This window comes from Rhea pennata, chromosome 23 (assembly GCF_028389875.1).
Source record: "Rhea pennata isolate bPtePen1 chromosome 23, bPtePen1.pri, whole genome shotgun sequence".
NCBI lineage: Eukaryota > Metazoa > Chordata > Aves > Rheiformes > Rheidae > Rhea > Rhea pennata.
This window is the reverse complement of record NC_084685.1, coordinates 5,349,852-5,375,593: the sequence shown is the minus strand read 5'-3', so window position 1 is coordinate 5,375,593 and position 25,742 is coordinate 5,349,852. Positions and strand designations below refer to the sequence as shown.

At 61.4% G+C, this 25,742-nt stretch overlaps 2 protein-coding genes across 6 annotated transcripts; one reads left to right on the top strand and one right to left on the bottom strand.

Annotated features, from left to right (window-relative positions):
• Positions 1-9,367: 9,367 nt before the first annotated feature.
• PAFAH2 (platelet activating factor acetylhydrolase 2) lies at positions 9,368-14,910 on the bottom strand. Its single transcript, XM_062593925.1, has 12 exons — positions 14,842-14,910; positions 14,622-14,730; positions 14,355-14,505; positions 13,992-14,088; positions 13,711-13,779; positions 13,411-13,540; positions 12,045-12,158; positions 11,648-11,739; positions 11,359-11,529; positions 10,559-10,707; positions 10,101-10,231; positions 9,368-9,610 (listed from the first exon to the last, which is right to left on the bottom strand). Exons 2-11 carry the CDS (start codon positions 14,709-14,711, stop codon positions 10,137-10,139), a joined length of 1,158 nt encoding a protein of 385 aa, XP_062449909.1. The 5' UTR covers positions 14,712-14,730; positions 14,842-14,910; the 3' UTR covers positions 9,368-9,610; positions 10,101-10,136.
• Positions 14,911-19,020: 4,110 nt separating this feature from the next.
• On the top strand, positions 19,021-25,545 carry EXTL1 (exostosin like glycosyltransferase 1). 5 transcript variants are annotated; one of them, XM_062593922.1, is made up of 12 exons: positions 19,021-19,121; positions 19,884-20,519; positions 23,031-23,124; positions 23,266-23,373; positions 23,499-23,618; positions 23,714-23,846; positions 23,930-24,048; positions 24,220-24,315; positions 24,440-24,526; positions 24,688-24,848; positions 24,913-25,102; positions 25,241-25,545. In XM_062593922.1, the coding sequence occupies exons 1-12, from the start codon at positions 19,051-19,053 to the stop codon at positions 25,424-25,426; spliced, it is 2,001 nt and encodes a 666-aa protein (XP_062449906.1). In that variant the 5' UTR covers positions 19,021-19,050; the 3' UTR covers positions 25,427-25,545. The 5 variants fall into 5 exon arrangements, with proteins under 5 accessions (XP_062449906.1, XP_062449905.1, XP_062449903.1 ...); XM_062593921.1 differs by having other exon boundaries at positions 19,692-20,519; XM_062593919.1 differs by having other exon boundaries at positions 19,033-19,121; positions 19,515-20,519.
• Positions 25,546-25,742: the final 197 nt, after the last annotated feature.

Genomic DNA, 25,742 nt, shown 5'->3' with positions numbered 1-25,742 from the left:
AACAGCAACTAAGGGACTCGCATTGTATCTGTCTAGACACAGATATCACATACAACACAGGTGTTTTTAATTAAAAAACCTTGAGTGGTTGGATTAGATTGCAGTAAATGTTGCTGGAAGACAAAGCAGCCAAGAGATCGTGCCATCAGCCTGTGTTTTACTTCATCATTTCCTAATTATCACCCACGTAGATCAACAGTGTGATGAATGATTTAATATTAATGATTTTTAGTAAAATCTGTGAGCTTATCCTAGGATGGTCTCTAGGATTTCCCTGAGGAAATAAGGCTTTCTGGGTCTGGGGATTTTTCTTTGGTACCTGTGCAACTGACTTTAGTTAATCCTCACCCCATAGACAGATGATGATGAATATCATTTACAGCTTTTGAAGAAGGGATGCTGGCTGAGACATAACTACAAGTCATGCAGAGTCTGTTCCCTGTGCTTTCCATCTTATTTTCCTTGGCTTCTCACAGGAAAAAATGAAAAATGAAAGAAAGCAAAAGGACCTGAATGAACTTACCTTCCTTTGCAGATTAGCTTTAAAGCCAAATGTTTTGGTCAGATAAGAACTCTCATACAGCAACACAATCTATTGAACTGGAGCATTGGGCTGGGAATCAGATTTAGGATCTATTCTCAGCACTGATATTTTCCATTCTATGTCACTTAGGGCGAGACTCTTCACTAACCTCTTTACAACACCTGCCACAATTGGTTTCAATTTAAACTGAAATCTTTGAGTACTGTTATAATACAAAGAAAAATAATAGCTTTTAGCAGCTGAAGATGCATGGAGACGATCTAATTTTTGGCCTCAGTGCAAAAGTGTTTTTATATTTGGAACATTTCATAAAGCCCATTTGTTTACATGCAATTTATTTTTGTCAGATCTTGAGGAAAATGGAGTATATGAGAAGCTTTAAATTGCATTCAATTCGTGTTTATCGACACTTTTGTTAGGACCCTAAACAGTTTCTTCTTTTGTCAAGTCTCATAGTATGATGCTGCAGTAGTTTTTGTCTCCTAGATTCACTACCAACAAGAACTTTTTTGCTGTATTTCAAGTTTTTCCAAGAAAAGCAAGCACTAGCATGAGAACTTTCCATCAGAAGGTCACTACTCTAACCCTAAAACAGGGTTGAAGAAGGTACATATTGTTTCAAACCCAAATCTAACCAGATCAGCCAAATGAATTTGTATATCTTGAAAATGATAAAGGGCCACAGCAAAACCCACAGAAGACATTCCAGAACTCACAAAGGCAACAGCTTTATAAATTAGGAATATGACCTACTCAGAGGGTCAGTGGCTACCATGCTTCCAAGCCTGCAGTAACTGCACCTGCTTAAAATTACTGCCTGGTTGCAACTCAGCTACAGCTGTAACTGCCCACCAGTTGCTAAAGTAGGGCTGTTTCTCAGGACAGTGAAAACACAAGGCTCCTCAGCTTCCTCTGAACATGCTCCACTCTCACTGAAATAGATAAGTCAAGGTCTCATCCAGACGACTGGTATGTGTGAATTTAGGACGTGAAGTGATCAGATTTAGCATGAAGATTAAAGATGCTCTTCTCAAGTGCTTATCAAAATACTCCACAAAGAGACTGACATAATTAGGTGACAACTCAGCCCACGGCACCTCTTTTAACTTGCAAAAATATTTAATCTCCAATAAGAAAAAGTGCTTTCTCAGTATTAAATTGCCACCCTTAAGCATCCATAGTGGATAGACTGACAGCTTTTCTGTTAGTCAGGGACTATTTTAAAGCACCTTTGAGAGTAATTTTAACAGGAAGTATTTTCTGAGTCTGGTAACAGTCACTGGATTAGTAAAGTTAATTTTAAAACTAGAAATCTAATATACTATTTGATCTGAGTCAAGCATTTTAACTATAGTTTACTAATAAAAAACCTGCCAGAGGAGACAATTATTTTAAAATAAATTTGAATGCAGAAGTAGAGTCAAGGACTACAAAATTGCTTTGTATGTGCATTTCTAACACTTGTACTAACCTCCATCAAATTTGTCTCTACACCGTAGCTTACCCGTCTGCATGGTGGTTATACTTATGTGCTGCTGCCTGGCACAGCTCATGCAGGAAAAAAATCAGAGACTGCAAAGCTCTCATGGATCTTTGGATAAAAATACATTTTAGTCCAAAAGCAGTGTAGGAGTCCACGGAAATGAAGAATAAACCAAGACTTTTATGGAATGACACCCTCACAATGAGTACTCTTCCACAGGCAAGAAATACTGAAGATGATTGATACTTGTTTATTGGAGGACTTAGGCTGATACTATATTTATGCTGAAAAACACCGTTAAGAGAATGTTTCCTTTAGAACGAATTTTGCACTTGCCAGTGTACTGTTGGAAATGACTTTTTTTTTTTTTTTTAATCAAACAAGATGACTGGCTTCTATTCCTAGTTTGTTTTTCAAGAAATTCACTGAAACTCACTTAATTCCTCCATAAAACGTGATAAGTAAAAGCACTCACCACAGATGGCAATTGTGCCTGCAGGAAAAGAGATGAAAACATAAATTAATTGCTTTGGTATTGGGGCAATATAATTCTGAAATGTCATACTTATCTCTTAAAATATGGTCACATGACTGTATTGCTTGATATCCAAATACTATGGTGGTAAGTGTTGACAAGACTCTAAATAGAGTAGAAATACAGTAGAAATATAATACAAGCTTCTAATGTAGTAAAGACAAAAGCCCCGCAAGCACTCTGCTGGTTTTGCAAAAAGTTCTCCAATGCACTGAAGTGGCAGCATACCCTAAAGGCTGCTCTACATGCTCCTGATCACCTTCATCCTGGATTAAACCTCTTTGCTGTTGAACAAGATCCAGTCTTTCTCCATAATCCTAAATAGCAGGCTCTGCCTTCGCATTCAACCAGGGCACAGGAACAACTGAATTTCCTTCCCAATCAGTTGGTAGATCTGGGATTGTTTTTCATTCTTTGTTTCCGACAAAAATGAGGCTTTACATTATCAAACCACTTCTGTATCTCTGCCTAGTCTTCTCTCCCAGTTTTTGGCTTTGCTGGCTTGTCTCTGCCCCTGTGATAAATTTGGATAAGATCTCAGTGGCATAAATTCCTAGAAGTTTCTTGAAAACAGATGGCCGGGGAGAGGCAAGAGTGAGGAAAAAGGCTTCAGCAGAAGCCGAACTATTATTAGAGACCAGAGACTTCGCACTGGTTGGAGCTATCAGCAACACTCCAACAGCGGGTAACACTTCAGAGCTGGTTATTTTATTCATAGCAGCAGCAAATCCTACAAAGACCCTCATCTGCATTTGTGCCATTCTGGGAACTACCTGCCAAATATAAGAATGGGCTTATGTGAATTCTGGCTGTCACCTCAACTACGTTCAGAAACATGCAATGAATAGCAGCCAGGAGATCTCCATTTCCCCCCTCCTCGCTCCCATACCTCCCGACTGCAATGGAAGGCCTTGACCCATTTCTCTGCATCCTTGCTGCATTTCCCTTTCTCTTCCTGGTCTCAGTTCTTGCATATTATTTCCCATATGGAGCACCAAGAACTTTGTTATTCACAGAAGCTTGTAAATAACTATCTGCTGAGGGTTCAAAAATAACTATGCTGCATATAGCTGCATCACTACCAGGGGGCCTGGAAGAGAAGAACTAAGAGAGGAGTTTTATTTTTTTGTGTGTGAGCTGACATGAGATGCACTAATTAGATTTCCAGCATGTCAGAGTCAGCCATTTCACCTGGGATAGAGCAAAGGAGACAACGTGATTTCGACAAACATAGAATAGCTATGCACAGAGAAGCCATAAAATATTCAACAGCAATAGAAGATGCCAGTGAAGACATTTGCTTTGGCTCTTTGCAAATGAAGCAGGGAAAAGAAAAGCTGGGTACGGCGCTAATTATTCCCCAGCTCCTAGTTTCTTGAATGTAAAACATGGATTCAGCTTTCAGGGCAGCTCAGCAAGGCTATTGTGCTATTAATATTTCCCTGGCATGATATGGTTAAAAATACTGTCACCCTTTCAAGACAAAATGTAGCCTGAAAGTGTCCTAATGGGAGGAGTTCAGGGATGGAAATCCTCTTAAAGGTATATGACTTCTTCTGGATCAAAGAAACAAGGTGAGCGAGCCTGTTCCTGCAAACAGCAAATTTTATAATAATGCTAAATGCAGACCTCTTAGGGCCCTCGGTATTAAAGCTATTCCACCAACAGAACTGGGGATTTTGCCAAATCTTGCCAGGCAGACTCTCCTTGTTTTTCACAAAGACCTGCCACATAGCAAGCAGGTGTATTTGCAGTTCTTAAGAGCCTGGCTTCCTTCACATGCACAGTGCAAAGTCAAATTCAGATCAAAAGGCAGGATTTTGAATCAATTCCCCTTGCAAGCATCCAACACCACATTCAGGTAATGTAGGAAACCCCGACCTGCGCAGTGTAGCATGCCTTTTGTCCTGTTGGCAATATCTATAGGTGATATATATATATATATATATATATATATATATATATATATGTGCGTGTGTGTATTTATACACACACACACACACACATATATATAGGGCCGAGGTCTGTGCCAGGCACTTCTTCCCACAGAGCTGGCGATCCAAGGAAGCAACTCCGTCTTCCGACAGCGCCGTTCGACTTCAGCCCAACGAGGCCTTCCGAACCTACAGTTTCGGCCCTTAGATGCTTTTGGAAAAATAAGTCATTTCCCTTCCATCCCCATGGACAAATCTGTGTTGAAACGGGATAACCCCTGGTCCCTTGCTCTGGCTCTGTGCCGCGGCCCGTGTTTGCTCGGCAGTCCCAGCACGGAAGCAATACCTGCACTCGGCATTGCCTTGATGCTGTTTGATCTTTTTTTCTTTCTTCCCCTCTTCCTAATTTGAGTTCCGAGTAGATGAAATCTTTAAAAAATAAATAAATAAAAAACAAAAACCAGATGTCTCCTCTGTGGTTATGAAAACAGACAAAGACAGCCTTTCTGAAGGAAAAACGATGCTTTTCTGCAGTAACCCGCGCGCGCTAAAACCGACCTGCGGCGACACCCGCTCGCCGCCGGCGCCAAGGGCATCAAAAGACCAAACTCGCCTCAGACGTGGTGCGCAAAACATAAAAACAGTTTATCGCACAACCACGCCGGGGCCTGCGGGCGAGGAAACCCGCCTGGTGCGGCGGGGCCGCCATGTCGCGGGCCGAGGGCGGCCATGGCCAGGCCTCCCCCCCCCCCACCCCAACGGCAGCTGCGGCCTGTCTGTCGCCACGGCAACCGCGGCCACCGGGCCTGGCCCCCCAGCCGCCGCTGCCGGCCATCTTGGGCGCTCGCCCGCGGCAGATGGCGGGAGCAGGTTGCCTTTCTGTGGGAAGGAAGAAAAGCTTGGGGAAGGGGGGGGGGAATTGGGATATTAACCAAAAAAAAAGTGTGTGTATGTATATATATATATATATCCATCCCTCCAATGCGTTTTGGGGCTGCTTCTAGGCAGCCTGGAACTAGAGAGACCCGGTGTGCCACGCTCCCTCCGCTGGCGCCTCCGTGTCCCTTCTCTGCCCTCGGGTCGGCAGCGACAGGCAGCTCTAGCCTGAAAGGGGGCTTCTGACACAGAAGCATGTTGAAAAAACAGTCGCATCTTCCAAACACCCCGGACGCCCCGCCGCACTGTGGGCAGGGAGCCACTGCGCACGTGCCCAGCCGAGCCCCGACACTGCTCGTGACTTGAGTACGAGACACGGGTGCTCGGGCGGAAGACAGAGTTGAGTGGAACCCCCGTCCGGGGTTTGCTGCTCGAGCAGCCTGGAAGCCGGTGCTAACAATTCGGGAACCACCCAAGCTTTGATTTGGCGATGCAAAATTAATCAATATAAAAACAACTGTACACTCAGCAATTAAATGAACCGTGCCCAAGCGGGTGCTGCCCTGGCTGGGACGAGGAGCTGCGTTAGCACCGTGCCTGCCCTAGCACCTCCTTTTGGGGCCAACTCCCCGGCGTGCGGCCGGACACTGAGCTCCCCACCAGACCCCAAGCAGATCTCACCAGCTCGCAGGATTGGGGACCTTCCTGCGCCCTTGCGAATCCAGGCCTTGCTATTTTCCCTGAAAAATCCACCCTCCCCCAACAGTAAGTGTTATAGTAATTAAAAGGTGGCTTTAACACATGTTTCAATTTGCATTAATTAAAACAACAGGGAAGCTTTGAAGGAGGAAATGAGGCTTTCTCAGCGGCAGCAAATTCTGGATCAGGCTCTGGCCTTTACTGCATGCGCTGGGGCAGGGAGGGAGCTGCAAGGGGCTTCCCTGGGGAGGGGGAGCGCGGGCAGGATGGGCCAGGGGTGGGGAGGACAGCAAGAAAACTCTCAGCTTTAAGATATTAAGATTTGGGATTTCAGCTCCGAGTGGTAGCTTTGGAGACGAAGCAGGACGAAGGTGGCTCTGCGAGATGAGCTCTGGGTTAGAGGAATGCATCCATGCGCGCCCCAGCCGTGATGCAAGCATGGCTGTGAGGGGAATATAAATGGGCAGGGGGTTTCTGTTTGTTTGTTTTTAAAGCCACCAGTCTGAATATTAAAGCAGAGCGCATTGAAATGCTTGGCTGGAAGTGACCCCTTCCCGAAGCACGATGCTGCGGGGTAGAGGACAGCTGAGCCCCGGATCTGCAGCTGGGTCACCAAGGTGCTGACACCCCCAGGGCAGCAGAGTCGGTGCCTAGGAGCAGTGGCCAGGACAGCAAGAAGGTTTTTTCCTTCCTGTGCCCCTGAGCACAGGAAGGCTCTTCATGTATAATACACTGGGATTATATGGATTTCAAGCCTGGGTATTTTGCATTCAAATCCGAACCTCTGTGTTGTAAGGGGAGCAAAACACAGTGACGAAGAGCTCATGATCAGCGGTCGATGTGGCCAGGTTATGGTCCAGGATCCCGTGGGGTGACCCACCGTCAGCAGGGCCCCAAGGGACAGCGGTGACGGCTCTCCGGACAGACCTGGGTTCAGGGCCATCGCCTGGGGAGCAGCAACGCAGCCTGCCGTGCAGGGGGCTGAGGGATGTCTCGCTCCTCACTTCGCACTCAGCAAGAAACAGCTTCTTAGCGCTCAGAAAACCCTTCCTGTGCGGCACAGGCAAGTTCGGAGCAGGCTCAGCCACCCCAAAGGCCCAGGAGGGCTCCCACCGCCGCTTCCCGGCCCAGGCAGGTGGCAGGGGACGATGCTCTTCGTCACTGCCAAGCGCGGCTCCGTTACAGGCCCGCGAAATGCTGACTCCAGCAGAGCCATCTCATCGTTGTGACCTCCGGGGCCCGGGAAAACGAGCCAATCAACCCGGGAAGCGGCGGAAACACCTTCCTCGCTCGCTCCTTGACGCTAGGGATTTGCGCTGCATCTTTCATGCAGGCTGCCGCCAGGCTGGAGATGGGAGCGTGTAATGGAGGTGGGGAAGAGGGAGCCTGTGGGCTGAGGCTGACGGCAGGGAGGGCTCCGGGCTGGATTTTAAAGCTGATGCCGAGTCAGTGAAGCAGGAAAGGGCTTAGAAAGGGCTCCTGCACCTCCAGAGCACATGGAGGAACAGAGAGAGGCTGGTGCTGGCAGAATGAAGGAAAGAGGGTGTCTGACTTGCCAGAGTGACATCAGGGGCTTTTCCAAACTCTCCTCTTCCTTCTGCCCTAAGCAGGAGCCTGGAACCAACACTGAAACTACAGAGCTGCCTAGAGAAGGATGGAGAATCAGTCCTTCACCCTGGCATCCCAGAGCACTGTATTAGGAGATGGGGAGACTGAGGGGCTAAGACTTGTCCGAGCCCCAGTCCGAGCAAAACCAGTGGCACAAGGCACAAAGGCCTCCAGTCCCTGCACTGGGGCTGGATATCCAAGCGTCCCCCGGAGCCCCGCTCCAAGGGCTCAGGAGTCGCCTCGACTGTGCAGCAGCAACACCCAGCTGGTCTGGCAGCATTTTCTTCCGGAGGCACCCAGGGAATTGGGAGCACAGTCCTGGCTGCCAAAGGCTGACTTTGGAAAGGGGAGTGGGAAACGCAAGCGGGATGCAGGACCAGGCGGAAGGACATCTGTCCGCTCTCCCTCGGCCCCATGTGCGCAGGGAATGATAAAAGCAGCTTTCTGCGAACTGAAGGGTTAACATTTTTCCGAGTCACCCTCTGAGCAAACCACAGGCTGTTTCCCCCACCCCCCTTCCCAAAAGCCTTTACATAAGAGTCTTGCAGAATTTATGGCCTTCCTCAGCTGTGCTGCGCTAGAGCCGGGTGGGCACGAGCTGCTCCCGTGTAACTGTCAGAACAGATCCTGGGCAGCGCTAATTCAAGGATGAAATGGGACTTGATTTCCACACCAGTCACTGTCTCTCGCTGTTACGCAGGGATGGAGAGGCATTTCCTCCTCACGGGCTCTGCACCCCTGAGTTTCCCCGCACAATTCGCTGCTCGCACTGACCTCAAGTGTCCCCTGCGCAGCCTCAGCATCGCAGCAGCACGGTCCTGGGGCTTCCTCGGTCAGTGCGCAGCAACAGGGCCAGAGACGGTGCTTTAGGGAGATCAGTACCTCAGTTTAAAAAGTCTGGAAGTCTCAAAACCACTGGGGTCCTGTTCGACACCAGTCCTTCATCTCACAGGAGAGCCAAGGAAGCATGGAAGTATTTCCTCTCTGCTCCTGCACCTTCCTGGAGCCATTTCAGCTCTAGGACTTTCCCTCAGTTAACAGTGCTCCCCAAGCACCTTCTGCCAAGGGATCCAGTGCTGGGCTCTGCAGAGCCGAGGTGCTGGGCCCCTCTGCGAGGTGACGATGAGGCCGTCACGGTCACACAAGCAACGTGCACGTTGGAAGAGAGCAAGAGCTGGTGCTTTTCCATCCCTTTCTCTTCCCAGGAGCAGCCCTGAGCACCACCAGATGAGGAACAGCAAGCGCCATCCAAACCCATCCTCCTGCAGCCCTGGCCTCCAAAAACCCTGCCTCCACGCAGCCCCGAGAGCTGCTCTTTGGAACAGCCTCCCCGGGGATGGAAGTGACAGGCAGCGTTAACAGAAGCAACGACGCAGAGCGAGGTCTGACATTGCCATCACCCTGCGTGTCTCCCAGCAGGAACGCCGTGCCGGAGTCGGAAGGGACAATGGCAAAGCAGATGGCGTGCCATGATCCTGGGTATTTAAAGCAGCTGCGGAAGCAGCGTGTCCAGGAGTGCTTGCCACGTCTCCCGCTGCAGTGCCCCAGGAGAAAGCCCAAGGTAGATGAGTGCAGCTCCACAGGCTTCAGTGCTGCCGTGCTGCTTCACGACAGCTGAGAATCAGACCCTCCTTCAAAAGCCCCCCTTGCTCTAATATCCCTGGTATTATCCAGGAATGTATTATAGATATTTCTGAAGCGTTTTATTTCCATCACCAGCACGTGCTTGTGCCTGCAGTCTGTTTGCAGCACTGCTGCTCTACATGCTGTACAGCCAGGCTGGGCCATTTCCCTCCTGCTCCTAGAGCTGATCTCATGCCTCCCTTTTCTGTCGGGGTGAGAAGCTTGAAGACACTTCCTGGCTGCCTCTTGTTTAAAACCTTTATTTTTCCCCAAATTTTGGGCTTGAAGTCAGCAATCTGGTCAATTTTCTGGAAAAGCAAACAGGTTTTCATTAGCTTTGTGCTTGGAGCTCCTGTCCTGCATCTTTCTTCGTGCTGGTTCTTTGGGCCTTGGCTAAGCTATCACGGACCCACCAGCAACAAACCCTCCGTCTGCTCCTGCCAGGCGTGTCCGAACGGCTGCTACTATGGTAGACCCAGCTGGGCCCCGCAAGGGATCAGTGCCACGTCCCCATGTGTGCAAGAAGGGTGTCAAGTGACCGGGGATGCATTCGTTGCCCCCAGGGATTCTATTCCCGTAGCCCCACAGTCATTTCTCATGGCACAGAGTAGCCACTGCAGCGAGCTCTTGAGTGGGGGGTTTCCTGGCATCTTTGGTGAGCACCACAGCCACAAAATGCTGACACAAGCATCCTACAAGCGTGGTCCCTAGGCCCTGCTCTCCCCCCTGGGACCTTGCGGCCTTTGCGGGTTAGTTCCTGAATGGCTCATTTGGGATGAGAAGCAGATTTCCCGGTACCCGGCTCCCCAGGGTGCTGGCTGGCCTCGCAGCAGGCTAGAGGCTGGAGTGGCAGAAGGGCGCTTCTGCAACGACGGAGTCGCCGATGCCCTCAAGGAGATGGTCCCACTGATCAAACTCCTCATTCAGGTCTGCACAGGGCACAGATCGCAGGGTTATTCCAGCAGTTATCAGCCTGGCCAGACCCCCTGCCTGGCAGAAAAGGAGCCCCTGAATGCGTTTGCTTTGGGCAGCAAAGCTTTCCACGAGCCTTAAGGAAAGGGCAACTTCTCGGTGTGTCAGGGCCTCAGCTGCCCTCACCTGGAGGACAGGAACCCAGCTGCCACCCTCAATATGGGATGGGAAGCATCAAACCCAGCCATCAAGGAGGCAGTGGCCTCCTCTCAGCCCCTGCAAGCCGGGCAGCTCCCTCGCCCTCCCTCCCCCCGATCAGATGTGCCCCCCACCCTGCACCGTACTGAGATGCCTCTGCAGGAAGGCCAGAGCTGCCCGGCTGGTGATGTCCAGGCCCTTGTACGGGTTGAGGGCGCCCCTCATACTGAAGATGCGGTTGATGAACTTCCCAGTCAGAAAGGTGAAGTCGGTCTGGCTCTGATGTACGGATCCACTAGGAGGGGAAGGATCCGCTTCAGGGAGCGCTACAAAGAGGCCAGGGACCTGCGCGGTGTTCCCAACGCAGGCAAGGTGCCAGCAGCACCCTGCCCTGCTCGGCGTGCGGCGTCTCCCCCCGTGTCCAGGTGTGGGGCTCAGGGCACCGTGAAGCAAGGCAGAGCTCCCACCGCCAAAGGGAGACAACAGCCATCTCCAAAGAGAGCAGCAAGGGCAGATGGGGATGAGGACATTGCAGAAAAGAACGGGGTTCAGCGAGGGTTTGGAGGCCGGAAAGATGGTTTCAAGGTACATGAGAAAAGGCAAAGTGGAGTAAACGAGAGAGCAGGGTTGGAAAAGAGGAAGAGAAAGTTGGGGCAGGGAGAGGAAGAGGAAAATGAAGCTGAGGTGCCACTGCACTCCGATGGGACCTGCGAGGACGCAGGAGAAGTGCCCTCCTCGGGGAACGGCCGCGCACCAGCGCGTTAGTGCAGGCTCCAGACGTCAGCCCTCGCTTTTACACAGTGTTGCTCCTCTCTGGGAATTGGCGCACGCTAAGGCAAGGTAGCTGTTACCCTCGCCTTTTACAGAGGGGGAAACTGAGGCACGGGAGACGGGGAGAAGGGTGCATGTCTCCAGCCCAAGGCCCAAGCGCCAGCCCTCGACTCACAGGATGGTTACGATCTTCGTCTCGCCGTTTCTGGAGCTCAGCCGCTTCATTTTGGCAACGCTTTCCGGCGTCTGGAACTTCTCAGTGTTGACGAAGAGCACGGGCTTGCTCACCTCCGGGTACAGCGCGTGCTCCAAGGGGAACATCCAGGCGTCGAGAGCGACCGCGCACCTGCGGCAGGGCAGACGCGCTGCGCCGGCCTCCCGGCACCGCGGCTTCCCGCCCCGCCGGCTCACGTCACCCCGGCGGCTCCCGGGCTCCGCCGGCGCCTGTGCCCGGGGCTGCTCACCTGAAGCGCGGCTCCTTCACCGTGGCCAGCACTGCTGTCGCGCCGCCGAAGGAGTGGCCCATGACAGCGACTTTGGTCAAATCAATGCTGTCCTGCGAAGAGCAGAAGGCTGGAGGAACCTGTGCCCAAATCTTGCTGCAGAAGGTCCCCAATTAGCAAAGGAAAAGCTGGGGCTTCTCCAGCACCCGCGGGGGAGAAAAGGGGGAAGAGAGGCAACACAAAGCTCGGACGTAAGCCAGCTCTGCGCAGACCCCGTCTTATTTCATGGGGCAAAACTTGCATGCAGCAAGGCCTGATCCTGCCCCAAAGGCAGAGCCAGGGCCTGAACCTGCTCCCAGCCAGACTAAACGCCCAGGCTGGGCCTGGGGATACCCGCAGCACAGACGGATCTACGCACCTGCAGCACAGACAGGTCAAAGTCCCCGTGAAGGACGTTCGGGACAGATTTGCCACGGCTGATGTCCTCGAAGAGCTGGAGCCCTCGCACGCATTCATCTGCTCTCTGATGGACCTGGAGCAAGAGTCGCCCCCTCCCCAGTTAACCCGGCACCTCCATCCTGCAAGCTAAGGGCTGGATGCTCCCGGACGCTGCTGTCCCCCGAGTCCCTACGCTGTCATCAACAGGGGACCCCGCAGCCCTGATTCTTCCAGCAGGTAGAAAATCAGGCCCGAACTGACCGAGGAAGCCAGTGCCACAGCGAGGGAGCAAAGCCGGGAGCCCTGACCCCACTCAGCTGCTTCACTCTAGATCTGCAGCGCTCGGACGCAGCAGGGCTTTTCCTGCGGCAAACGCAACAGGCTGCACCGCGCCGCCGCGGCTCCCAGGGAATGCAGTGAATTCACTGGAACAGTTTCGTGTTTTTTTTTTCTTTTGATTTTAGTTAATGTGATGCCACAAACTGTTGGAGAGAGGCAAAACAACGCTGCTACCCCCTGGCCAAGCAGCCAGCGCCCGGACGGCCCCACTCCGCGGTCCATGGAGAAGCAGGAGAGCTGCTGCCTGCGGCTGCGGCAAAAAGCCCTGCCCTGGAGTCACGCTGGGACGCTGTTCCCTGCTCCCGCAAGGATGCAAATATTGTTTGACATGCACTTTTAAAGGCCTTCCCCTGAGGCAATCAATGACAAAAATCTCAGTCTAAAACATGTCCCCCCACCTTCCCCGCTCCTGCTAACACTGGGAGCCATAACTGAGCCTGACGAGGCTCTTTTCTTCCCTCTTTTTTTTGGGGGTGGGGGGATTATTTATCATTCACCTTCAACATTTATGCTCACAGGTTCATCCTGATGGGAAAACTTTTCCCCTCATTTGTGCAATGTGGCGCAAGACAGAGCAAACACTGAAAATCCAAGGCTGGGATGTGATTTAGGACAGCTCAGAGGCACCTCCGACCATCGCGTCTCCCAGAACGATTTTCCTTCGGTGTTGCCTGAAGCTGGGACTGGTTAATCAGATTTTTTTCCCCCCGTGCTTGCAGGGAAAAGGCTCCAGTTGAGGCTCAGTCCCAACATCGCTGCGTTATGGACAGGGAGGATGCTGCGGGCTGGTCCTGCAAGGGATCCGCTCCCGGGGACGGGGACAACCTGGACGGGGCTCGCACCGGAGGCAGGACGGGCAGCTCCTCCCGCGGAGATACAGCGGGGTCTGGGCTGCGCCAGCGCTGCCCCGTCGCTGGAGGGTCCCGGCCTCCAGCCACGCTCGCCCTACACCAGCACTGGACTCGGGGAGGGGGAACATCCCGCGTGGCCCGTCCTCAACCTGGTACCTGCTTGTTCCGAAAGTGAAATTCCTTCTGCCCGGGGGGGACCCGCTGGTAGGGGATCCACTCCTCCCGCAGCGCCGCGGCCTCGCCAGCCTCCGCCGTGCAGAAATACGTGGCGGAGGCAGAGTGGTCCCTGTGACGGCGAGAGGGCAGGGGGCCGCGTTGCGGGGGGCAATCGCCTCCCAGCCGCCCCGTTTTCCGGACCACGAGCCGCGTCCGAGCTGCCGGCGGGACCGCGAGGCTGACGAACCGCTGATGCGACGGAGGCGCCGAGCGAAGCCCCCGGGGGACCGAGGTGCCCACCTGTGCTCCAGCGCCGCCACCACGAAGCCCCGGGACGCCAGCTCCGTGCAGACGGCCGAGTACACGGTCCTGCGACCGGCCGCGCGCCGGGGAAACCGAGTCAGGGCTGCCGTGGGGAGCTGCTGAGCCCAGCCGGCTCCCGCGAGCGGCGGCCCCGGCTTTGGGAATCGCTCCGGCTCGATCGCCACGAAATCGCGGCAAGACGGGTCAGGGCAGGGGGTGCATCGGGGAGCAAACCCCACTGCACCCCCCGGCCGGCGCAGCGGGGCAGAACGTCTTACCGAAACGCACCCAGCCCGTGGGAGAAGATGATCAGCGGGTACCTGGCGCTGCCGGGTTTGAAAGGCCCGTTCCAGCTCACCGGGACTCTGCACGCCCCTGTGGGAAAGCGGTGCAGACTGGGGAGAATCCCCCCAGGAAAAGGGAACTGCCGCGCGGGGGCCGCTGCAGCGCCGGCACCGAACCGTCGGCGCGGCAGGGCCCCGCTCGGCACCGTCGCAACAGCCGGGCTCCGCAGGGCGCCCGGGACGGGCTCACCGACCCCACCGCCTGCCGCGGGGCCCGGCTGGGGCCGCGCCGCTGTGCCCCCCGGGGCAGGGCAGCCCCGGGGCGGGGGGTTGGCGGGCTGCCGGCCGCCCCCTTACCGAAGGCGGCGCTGAGCAGGGGCGCGCACCACCGCCGGCTGCGGCCGACGAAGTCGGCCAGCCCGCCGCAGTACTCGTAGCGCGGGATCCAGAGCGGCCGCTCGGCGCCTTCGCGGCGCAGGCAGGGGTAGAAGAGGCGGAAGAGAAGCCCCTGAAGGAGAAAGGGGAAGCGGGGCCGCGTGGGGCCGGGAGCGACGCGGGATTTCCGCGCGGAGGCGGCGGCAGGGAGGGAGGGAGGTGGCGGCGGCGGCCGTCCCGAGGCCCTACCTGCCGCGCGCGGCCCACCATCACGTCCGCGCAGCCCACGGCGTGAGGGCCGGCGGCCCGCGGCAGCGCCAGCGACGTCGCGCCCCCCATGCCGCCGCCGGGGCCGAGCCTAGGCAGAGGCGCGGGGTCGGCGGGCGGCTCCCGCGCGCGGCCGGGCCCGCCGCGGCCCTCCTGCTGCCCCCGGCGCCGGGGGCGCGCGGCGTTTCGGATGCGAACTCACGGGGCGGCAGGAGGAGAACCGAGGCTCCCTGGCAGGGAGCGAGGGCGCAGGCGGCGCGGGGCGGCGGCGGCAGGCAGGGCCGGCAGCCGGGACTCCCGGGCCCTGTTTCCAGCTCCGCCGCTCGCACTTTGCCCGGGTTGCGTTTCCCGGGAGCAGCGGCCCCCCCGGCGCGCTTTGGAAAGCTCCTGCTCCAGCAGAGCCCGATCGGACCCGGCTCAGCCCTTTTGCTCGCTGGCTCCGAGCAGCGCCCGTCGCTGCCGCAGCGGAGAGGCGGGTTTCGAGGCGGTTTAGTACCGAACGATGCACACGGGGCTCCTCAAAATCCCGCCGGGCGCTTACGCCCCGCTGCGCGCCCCCACGGGCGGCGACTCGGGCCAGGCAGGTCTGGCGCCGCGGCGCTCGCCGCCCGCACTGCGCCCCGGCGCTGCCTGCAGGCACCTCCCCGGCCGGCTGCGATGGCGGCAGCGACAGGGCCAGGGAGGGGACAGCTTGCAGAGGCCCTGCGGAGCCTGGGGATGGCTTACTCGGTGTGCGAGCGAGGGGGCAGCGCGGGGCCGTGCGTGCGCGAGCGAGGGGGCAGCGCAGGGCCGTGCGAGTGCGAGCGAGGGGGCAGCGCGGGGCCGTGCGTGCACGAGCGAGGAGGCAGCACAGGGCCGTGCGAGTGCGAGCAAGGGGGCAGCGCGGGGCCGTGCGTGCGCAAGCGAGGGGGCAGCGCGGGGCCGTGCAAGTGCGAGCAAGGGGGCAGCGCGGGGCCGTGCGTGCGCGAGCGAGGGGGCAGCGCGGGGCCGTGCGAGTGCGAGCAAGGGGGCAGCGCAGGGCTAAATGCAAGCGGCCGCCAGCCCGCAGCGCCCACCAGAGCCACCAAGGACGGGCGGGGACCCCGCACCGCACCTGCGCAGAACTACAGCTCCCAGCAGCCCCTGGGGCGGAGCACTACAATTCCCAGCGTTCCCTCTGCTCCAGCCACTAGAATTCCCAGCATTCCCCGGGCCCTGGACTACAGCTCCCAGCACCCCCAGCGGCTGGACCGCTATCCGCTGCTGAACTACAGCTCCCAGTGCCTCCCAGTGCTCCCAGTGTCCCCCAGAGCCCGCTCCGCTGCAGCTGCCAGCGCACCCCAGTGCTCGTGCACTGTAACTCCCGGTGGCACCGGTGCCCGATGGCAGCTCCCAGTACCACCAGTGCAGGGCCCCAGCTCCAGGACTGCACTGGGGGGAGCCGAGGGGGCTGATCCTGCCCCGGTGCTCAGTCCTGGCAAGGCTCTACTGGAGCAGTGGGGCCAGCACTGAGCTGCCCAGTACAGCAGAGACCTGGAGCTGCTGGAGCAAGTCCAGCAAAAGGCCACGAGGACGATGAAGGGGCTGGAGCATCTCTCCTAAGAGGAGAAGCTGCTCAGCCTGGAGGAGACGAGGGGGGATTTTATGAATGCACTTAAATACCTGCAGGGAGGGTGCAAAGAGGCCGAGGCCCAGCTTTGCCGCGGTGCCCGGACATGGGACGAGTGGCAGTGGGCGATGCCAGCCCCCGTGCGGCTCCGCGCGCTCCTGGCACGGTGGTGCGAGCGCCGCCGGACCTGCTCTCCCACCAGCTCCAAAACTCCACAATGTTTTCCAGGGAAAAACGCCTTGCTGGCGCTCGCGGCGGTTCGTTAAGCAGCAGCACGCAGCCCAAAGGGATTTTCCCTCTCCCCGGCCAGTGAGCATGGCCACGGCTGCACACGCAGCCCCAAGATGGCCGCGCTGATCCCCGAAACCCTGCACAGCCCCCACGGCGCTGCCGAGCCCCTGGGAGCCGCCAGGCACGGACCCCTGCCCGGGGAGATGCTGAGCCCAGGAGTCAGCTCGCACGCTCCAGGTTTTCCCTGCTATTCATCTAAACATTCCCTGTCTTTACTTTAATCTGCTTACCCCTGCTAATGCGCCTGTGTGCCGCACAGAATAATCCCTTTCCCTGGCTGGAAATTAATTCCCTGTGTTACTCGGAGGGCCGAGATGCCACCTCCGGGGGCTGGGGCCGGGGTGCGGGAGCATTGGGGTAAGGGGAGCATCCAAAACCGTGTGTGATACGCGCAAAGGCTCATGCTCACGTCCCCTGCCTGGGCCTGGGGACCCGTGCGGGGCTGGCGGCGGGTGCCCGTGGCTGCAAAGGGAGCGTCAGCCTGGCCCGGGGGACAGCGGAGGGAGGCGGCGGATGCCGAAGGGCGGTCGGTGGCATGGGGCGATTTCTCTCCCAGAGCCCGGAGCTGCAGCCAGTGGTGCCGGGGAGTGGACGGGGCACCAGGTCCACCGCAGGCTGAGACCAGTCAGCGTGTTGCACCCGTGGGCCAGATCCAGCGCAGCGTCCTGGGGCCTGGGACGCCAAGCCAGGCGGGGGAGAGCGGAGGCGGGAGGCGAGCGCGGGCCGGTCCCAACCTGCCTCCACTCCCTGCCAGGGACGGGACCGGTTTCTCCAGCCGCGTGGGGCCCAGCACCAAAGTTTCCCATGGCCCAGTGCCCGCTTCCCTGGGGCTGCCGCAGGGCTCAGCATCCTCCGTCCCCAGGAACCCCGGCTTGCCCAGCTCCCGCGCGGGGGGGGGGCTCCCGGCGGGCCCCCGCTCTGCTCCTCCCCGGAGCGGCTGGGAGGAGAGGGGCTGGGGCAGGCGGCCTTCCCACGAGGGCTCCCACTGTGGAGCCGAGCTTTGCGTCCGGTCTAGCCCCTCGCAACCCCCTTCCCGCAGGGCAGCTCCCGGGAGCGCCAAGCAAACCTCCAGGCTCTCGGCCCGGCTGGGCTGCAGGTGGAGGGCAGGGTCGCGGCGCTGGTGCACGGCCGGGACGGCTGGACCCCGGCGTCCTGGGCCCCGGCGCTTGTGCGTGGAGAGGGACCCACGCTCCGGGGAACGGTACCGGGAGGATTATGGAGGGGGATGAGGAAACCCGGGCGGGGGGGTTAACAGCACGGAGGCAGCCGGCTGCGGGGGAGAGAGCGGGGCGGGTGCCCGGGCCCAGCAGGGCGCAAATGGGGCCTGGAGCGGGCTGGGGAGCCACGATGGGGTGAGGAGCTGGACATTATCCCTGGAGGAGGAGGAGGAGGAGGAAGGAGGCGGCGAAGCCCCGGCGTGGATTTGGGGGCGTCAGGTAAGAATCAGGCTCAGGCAGCGGGGGGGGGGCATTTTTGCAGCGTTCACTGCCAGTGGGCTTGCGGCCCCGGGCCCGGCCTGGCGTCCCCGCCGAGCCGAGCCGAGCCGAGCCGAGCCGAGCCGGGCCGGGCCGTGGTGCGGGGTCCCCCCCGGGGAACCCCGGCCCACGTGGGCCGCGCCGCGCCGCGCTGCGGACCTCCGGCGAGCGGCCAATGGGAACGCGCCGCGGCGAGGGGGTGGTGGCGTTCTCCGGGGCACGTCCCCCTCCGCGGCGGAGGCCACGCCCCCAGGGGGCTGCGGGCAGCCAATGGGAGGCGAGTGGGCGTGGTCGGGGCGGAATGTTGTGACGGTGGGAATAGAACGCGGTGTAACAGATGCGGCCGGGCGCGGCGGCGGCGGCGGGGGCGGACCGGCCCACGGGGGCACGGCCGGGGGGGGCACGGACCGGCCCACGGGGGCACGGCGGGGGGGGGGCACGGACAGGGGCACGGCCGGGGTGGGGCACGGACCGGCCCACGAGAGCACGGCCGGGGGGGGGGCACGGCCCGGCCCACAGGAGGCAGAGACGGGGGGGGGCGGGCAGACCCACGGGGGGCACGGACGCGGTCGGGGGGGGGGCGGCGGGCAGACCCACGAGGGTGACCCACCGGGGCGCCGGGTGAGCAGGGGCCAGACCGACAGGCAAGTGGACACGTGGGCAGGGAGACAGGCAGCCTCGAAGGGGACGGACAGACTGACAAGGGGACAGAGGGACAGGCGGCCAAGGGGGAGGACGGACAGAGCGACAAGGCAGCCCGGGCGGACGCTGGACGAGGAGGAGGAGGAAGAGGGGGCGATGAGGAAGGCCACCCTCGCGCTGCCGGCGTAGCCCCCCGCGCGGGGAGCCGAGCGCGGCGCCGCGTCCAGAAATAACTCGTCGGTGGTGGTGGGGGGGAGGTTGGATAACGAGGGCGCCGGAGCTTAGCGCCGGCCCGCGGCTTAGCGCCCGAGCACCTCCGGAGAGTCGCGACGGCGAGACCGGGCGGCGAGCGCGGCGCGGGGCCGGGGGGCGCGCGGGCGGCCGGCCCCGGGGCCACGCGCCCGCTGCTCCGGCGATGCCGCCCGGCGAGGCGGGACGCCGCGGGGCGGAGGGCGAGCCGCCCTCTCCCTCCGTGCAGCGCCGAAGGTAAGGGGAAACGGAGCTAAAAGCGGGTTACGTTAAGGGGAGGGGGGAAAGAAAATCAGGTTTAGGCGCGAAAGGGGCTCCGAAGGGCGTGCGGGAGGCCGAGGGGTGCAGGGCCCGGCGGCCTCCCCGCCTCCCCGGGGACGCGGAGCTGGGCCGGGCCCCAGCGGAAACCGAGTCGTCGCTGCGCGTAATCCGGCAGCGAGATAAAGGGCGCGCGGAGGGGCGAGCGCCGGGCGCCCGGCGCTGCAGCCTCCCCGGGAGAGGGAGGCTCCACGCCGCAGTGCCGTCCCCGGGGCGCGCTCCGAGGGTGACTTCGGCGTCCCCACGTACCGCAAGGGACACGGGACGGTCCCCGGGGGCCCGGCGCCGTCCCACCTCCCGCTCGGCGTTTAGGACTTCGGCGTTCCCAGCGGACTCCCGACGGCTGTCTGCTGCCAGATGAGGAGCCGGGGCCACGCGTGGACCTATGCAGACCAGGAAGAAATACATTTTCCTGACTTTCCTTGCCTCTTGGCTTCTGCTTTTCTTCTTCGGAGGGGACCAGCTGCGACGCTTCACCTTCTTTTCCAGCAAGAAAACCGAGACGCTGAGGAACTGGCCCCACTGGACAGATCGGTCCCTCCTCCAAAGCTTTGCAGACGCTGAGGAACTTGAGGGTGATGGAGACCCCCCGCTGCAGTCGCCCACAGCGCGGCGGGCAGCGTGGCTCAACGTCTACAAGAACAGCAGGTGCCGCATGGAAACCTGCTTCGACTTTTCCAGGTGCGAGAAACACGGCTTCAAAGTCTTCGTCTACCCCTGGGAAAAGGGCGACCCCATGTCGGACGCTTACCGCAAAATCCTCACGTCCATCGAGAAGTCTCACTACTACACCCCCAACCCCGAGGAAGCCTGCCTCTTCGTCCTCAACATCGACACGCTGGACCGCGACCACCTCTCCGCCCAGTACGTCCACGGCATCAACGACAAAATCCAAGGCTTTCCTCTCTGGAACGATGGACGTAACCATCTGATATTCAATCTTTACTCGGGCACCTGGCCAAATTACACAGAGGACCTGGGCTTTGACATCGGGCAGGCGATCTTGGCCAAAGCCAGCTTCTACACGGAGAACTTCAGGCCCGGCTTTGACGTCTCCATCCCGCTCTTCTCCAAGGATCACCCGCAGAAAGGGGGTGAGCGAGGCTGGCTCCAGAACTTGATGCCTCCAAAGAAAAAATATTTGTTGGTCTTCAAAGGGAAGAGGTATCTCACCGGCATCGGCTCCAGCACCAGGAACGCTTTGCACCACATTCACAACGGCAAGGACATCATCTCGCTCACCACGTGCAAGCACGGCAGAGACTGGGAGAAGCACAAGGACACGCGCTGCGACAAGGATAACATCGACTACGGAAAGTAAGTCCGAGGTGGGACGAGGGGTCTAGGCTGGGGCTGTGGGCGAGGAGGGAGAAACCCCAGCGGAGCGCGGAGGAAGGCTGCGTTAAAACGCGGCGAGCGCCGGTGGAGGCGGACGTGCCGTGGGCGGGGGGCCGCGCTCGCCTGCGAAGGTGCCGCGGGCCGGGCGGGCGCCGCTCGGCGCTGGCTGCCGACCTTCCTCGGGCTAGATGTGAGGAGAGAGGAAACTTCGCCGTCTCTCCCTAGATGTATCCCGATTCAGTTGCCGTAACGCGCCGGTTGCTCAAGGCTTTCCGGCTTTCCTGCTCTGTATTAAAGTTCAAGTAATCCAGCGAGAGCAGCTCTTATCCGCAATCAGGGCAGCTGCCTCCAAGGCCGTTTCCCTTTTGCCTAGCGCTGATGAATGTCACTTTTTTTTCACCCTCCTCCTGCCCTCAAAAATCAACGCTCCTCTTGGAGAGGAGCCCAAAATACGACCACCCTCCCAGCCTCGGCTAAAGGTCCCGGGCGCTCAGGCCGGCGTTTCTTGGTGGGGGGCTGGCGAGGAGCTGCCGGGGCGCCTCGGCGCCGGCGCGGTTCCCGCAGCCCCCCGTGAGCCGGGGGCGGCTCGCGGCGTCCCCGGCAAGCAGATCGGGAGAGGCGCCCGGGGCGGCCGCGCTTGACATCATCCTCAAAGCGCCTTAGGAGGTGCCGGGAGGTAAAAGCGGAGCCGGGTGCCGGGGATTAGCTGGGCTCCGGGGTGCCTCAGGGACCCCGAGGGCTGCCGGTGCCTCGTCCCCAGACCGACCCCGTGGTCCTGGTTCTCCACCGGGCGCCGCGGACCCGGTTTCGGCGGCTGCGGGCCGGAGGCAGGGTGTCACGGTGCACGGAGCGCCCGGAGCTCAGGGGAAGGGAGATGCAGCCTCCCGCCGGCCCGGGTAATCCACTAATGCCGTTTGCAAGGACAGGGAGATTTGCACTTAGCCCGGGGGGGGGTTTTAGGCTGCGGATACGTGGGGAGCACGTGGCAAAAGCCGGCGTGCTGCGTGTCCCCGGTTTGTCCCCGTGGGACACCTGGGCGAGCCGGCCGGCAGCTTCCCACCCCGCCTGCCCGCCTCTTCCCCCCGCCCCGGCGGGCAGCGGGCGTTGACTCCGCTCCGCGCCGGGAGGCGACGTCTTTCCCAGGGCGCCGGGGGTCCTGGATCGCCGCGAGCCGAGAGGTCGGAGCCGCGCCGCGGGGAGCGGGACGGCGCCAGACCTCGGCCGGCCCCGCGCTGCTCCCGGGCTCTGCCCCCTCCGCGGGGGGCGGCGGCGGGAGCCCGGGGCCGGCGCTCGGGGCGGGTTTCTCCTTGCCCTTGTTTCTCCTCGCTCCGCTCTTGGCGTGCGCCCGAGCAGCCTGGCGAGGCGCCCGCCGGGGCCGCGGCCGGCCGGGCTAGGGGGGCCGCGCGGAGGAGGGCGGCCGAGCCGCCGGCGCGGGCAGCGCCCCTGACACTGGCCCTCCTTCAAGCCGGCGCCGGCAGAAGAGGGGGGCCTTGTTCGCGGCACCGTCGCCCTCCTCGCGCCCAGGGGATTGCCCGAACAGACCCGTTCTGTGCCCGGATAAAGAGCGTCTTGTAGCAGCGCCGCGGCCTCGTCCCGCTGCAGGAAGGCCGCTTTGGTGTATTAAAAAAAAATAAAAATCAAAGGGAAGTGGGAAAGCCTCGCTGGAGCCGCCGGACCGCCGCCGGCACGGGGGGCGTGCGGCGGGGAGCCGCCAGCGCCGGGCCCCGGCCCCGTAACAAAACAAGGAAGCCCTGACGGCGCTATTGCCCGGAAACCGCAGCGCGTCAGGAGCAAAACATTTCCAGAAGGAAATTCGGGCCTCCGCAGCCCGGCAGGCGCCAGCTTTCCCCCTCCCCGGCTGGCCGCCCGAGAGGCGGAGGGCTTCGGAGCCGTGCCGGGACGCCGCGGCACGTCCCTGCCCCTCGGCACGAGCCCCGCAGCCTCCCCGGCCCCGGGGCGGCTGAAACCTCGGCGCTGGGCCGGGCCGGGGGTCCCGCTGGGCCAGGTGGTCTCCGAGGCCGAGTTTCATCCTCCTTCCTGCCCTCTCTTGCGAGCACACGGAAAAAAATCCAGCTCCTTTCCGTAGCTGCCACTAACGAAGTTTCGCGGGAAGAGGGTTTTACTGGGAGCCCGTTTCAAGCGTCCCCCGTGTCGCGGCGGGCAGCTCGGCTGGGAGGCCGATGCACCAGGCTGAGCTAACGGGGGTTTCGGCATCGGTCTGGCTGGATCCTCCGGGGGCGGCCGTAGCGCCCGGCTGGGGCTGATGTCCCGCGTCCAGCTCCGGTGGAGCTCGGTCCGACCTGGCGGCGGCTGGACGGAGCCGGTGGGGAGGCGAAGGGGAGCGTCCTCGGGCCGGCACGCTCCCACGGGGGTCGGGGCGGCGGGGACCGGCCGGGCCCCGGCCCCGACGTCCGCGTTCCCCGGCGCCTCTGCCCGGCCGGCCGCGCGGAGCGACGCGCTGGGCTGCCCGGGCGCCGTTCCTCGCCGCAGGTTCGACTACCGGGAGCTGCTGCACAACTCCACTTTCTGCATCGTGCCCCGGGGCCGGCGCTTGGGCTCCTTCCGATTCCTGGAGGCGCTGCAGGTACCCGCTCCGCTCCCCGCGCTCCGGGCACCCCTCTCCCTCCTCCCGGCGCCTCCTGAGCGGGCGCGCGGCCGCCCCGGGCTGCGGCGCGGGCTTTGGGGCGGCGGAGGGTCGAGCGCCGCTGCCGGTGTCGCCGCGCAGGCCGCCTGCGTCCCCGTGCTGCTGAGCAACGGCTGGGAGCTGCCCTTCTCCGAGGCGATCGACTGGGGCAGAGCCGCCGTCGTGGGCGACGAGCGGCTGCTCCTGCAGGTACCGCCGCGGCCGGATCCGGCCCCGCGCCGGGCCGCGGGGATCCCCCATCCCAGCCCCGGCTTCCCTGGGGCCGGCGCCGGGCAGGGCCAGGCGGGAAACGTTTGCTCCCCTGCGGCGCGCAGATCCCCTCGGCCGTGCGCTGCGTCGCCCCGGAGCGCATCCTGGCCTTGCGGCAGCAGACGCAGTTCCTCTGGGACGCCTACTTCTCCTCCGTCGACAAGATCGTGCGCGCCACGCTGGAGGTGAGCGCCTCGCCCCGGCCCCGTCCCCGGCCCCGGCGCGGGCGCCCCGGCGAGGTGCTGAGCGCGTCTCCCCGCGCGCCGGCCCGCGCGCCCAGATCGTCAAGGACCGGCTCTTCCCGCACCGCTCCCGCGCCCGGATTTTCTGGAACGCGCTGCCCGGGGGGCTCCTGGCGCTGCCCGACTTCTCCACGCGCCGCGGCGATTTCCCCTTCTACCACCCGCAGCAGGGTAGGACCCGGCGTCGCCCGGCCGCCGGCTGCGCGCGGCGCGCTCGGCGCCTGCCCCGACGCCTCCGCTCTCTCCCCTCGCAGGCTCCAGCCCCTCCGACAAGTTCACGGCTCTCGTCCGCGCCGTCTGCCCCGTGGTGTCCCTCTCGCAGCCCCTCCGCAGGCTCCTTCAGGCCGTCTCCACGTCCCGGCACTGTGCCCAGGTAGGGGGGAGCTGAGCCCGGCGCCGCTCGCTGCAGCTCCCGGCCTCTGGGGACGAGGCGCGGCGGAGGCTGGGCGGAAAAAAACCCCCAAAAGAGAAGCGGGGCCGAGGCTTGTCGGACGCGTGCGCGCCCGATGCCGTCCCGGACCCCCCCTTTCCTCCCCGCCTGCAGATCCTGGTGCTGTGGAGCTGCGAGAAGCCGCCGCCGCCCCGCGGGAAATGGCCCCAGACCGCAGTGCCTTTGACCGTCATCCGCGGCAGGACTGGGGTAGGAGGAGCGGGGAAGCGGGGCTGGAGAGCCGGGGTGCAGGGGGGGAGCCGGGGTGCAGGGGGGGGAGCACCCGGGCGCCCGTCCCGCGACACGTCCCAGCCGCCGGACTCTCCTCCCGTAGCTCAGCGACCGCTTCTTCCCCTACCCGGACATCCGGACGGACGCGGTGCTGAGCCTGGACGAACACACCAACCTCTCAACTAGCGAGGTGAGGCGGCGGGCGCCGGGGAGGAGCCGACCGTGGGGCCTGCCCCGGCGCGGGCGGGACGCTGGAGCTGCCCGCGCGCCCGCCCCGCTGTGCCCAGGGCTCCCGGCAGGGCGCTGGGGACGCCGGCGGCGCTGACGCGGTCTTGTCGCTGCCCGTCGCAGGTCGACTTTGCCTTCGTGGTGTGGCGCGCCTTCCCCGAGCGCATCGTGGGCTTCCCCACGCGGAGCCACTTCTGGGACGCCGGGCAGCGCCGCTGGGGCTACACCTCCAGGCGGACCAACGAGTTCTCCATGGTGCTCACCGCCGCCGCCTTTTATCACAGGTACCGCAGCCGGCCGGGCGCCCCGCAGCCCCCCGAGGGCCTTTTCTCACCCCCAGCCCCACAGCCTCGCTCCGTCCCCTAGGTATTATCACAACCTCTACACCAGCTCCCTGCCGGCGGCGCCGCGGGGCCTGGTGGACCGCCTGGCCACCTGCGAGGACGTCCTCATGAACTTCCTCGTGGCCGCCGTCACCAAGCTGCCGCCCATCAAAGTGACCCAGTGGAAGCAGCACAGGGAGCCCGTGGGCCAGCAGGTAGGACGTGGGCAGGGCGGGACGCGCGTGCCGGCATGTCTCCCCCCCCCCCCCCGCCCCGTGCCCGGTGAGCGTCAGCCCCCGTCCGGACACCGCGTGCCCGAGCGGAGCCGCTCACTCCCGCGCTCTCCTGCCCAGGTGGAGGACACGGCCGCCTCCGCCGGCGCCCTGCGCTCCTCCCAGCGGCAGGACTGCCTCAACCAGCTGGTGGACTGGTTCGGGTACATGCCCCTGGTGTCCTCCCAGCTCCGCCTCGACCCCGTCCTCTTCAAGGACCAAGTGTCCATCCTGCGCAAGAAGTACCGGCACCTGGAGAGGCTGTAGGGCCCGGCCGAGGTCCCGGGCCGGTGCCTCCCCGGGGCCGCGGCGCGGCGGCCGCTGCTGCGGGGTGTTTGCTCGTTATCGGGTTTTACCAGTGCAATAAAGGTTGGTGGAGACGCGGAGTCGCGCGTCGCCCAGCGCAGCTCGCGGCGCAGCGCGGGGCAGAGCCCAGCCTGGCCGGCACGGCCGTGTCGCCTCCGCCCGGCTCCCCGGGCTCCCGGGTTTGCAGCCGCCGCGCGTTCGCCCGCGCGGCCCCCGCGCTGCGGTCCGGCCGCGGCTCCTGGTCCCCGTCCGGGCGGCGCGAAGGCGGACGGAGGAG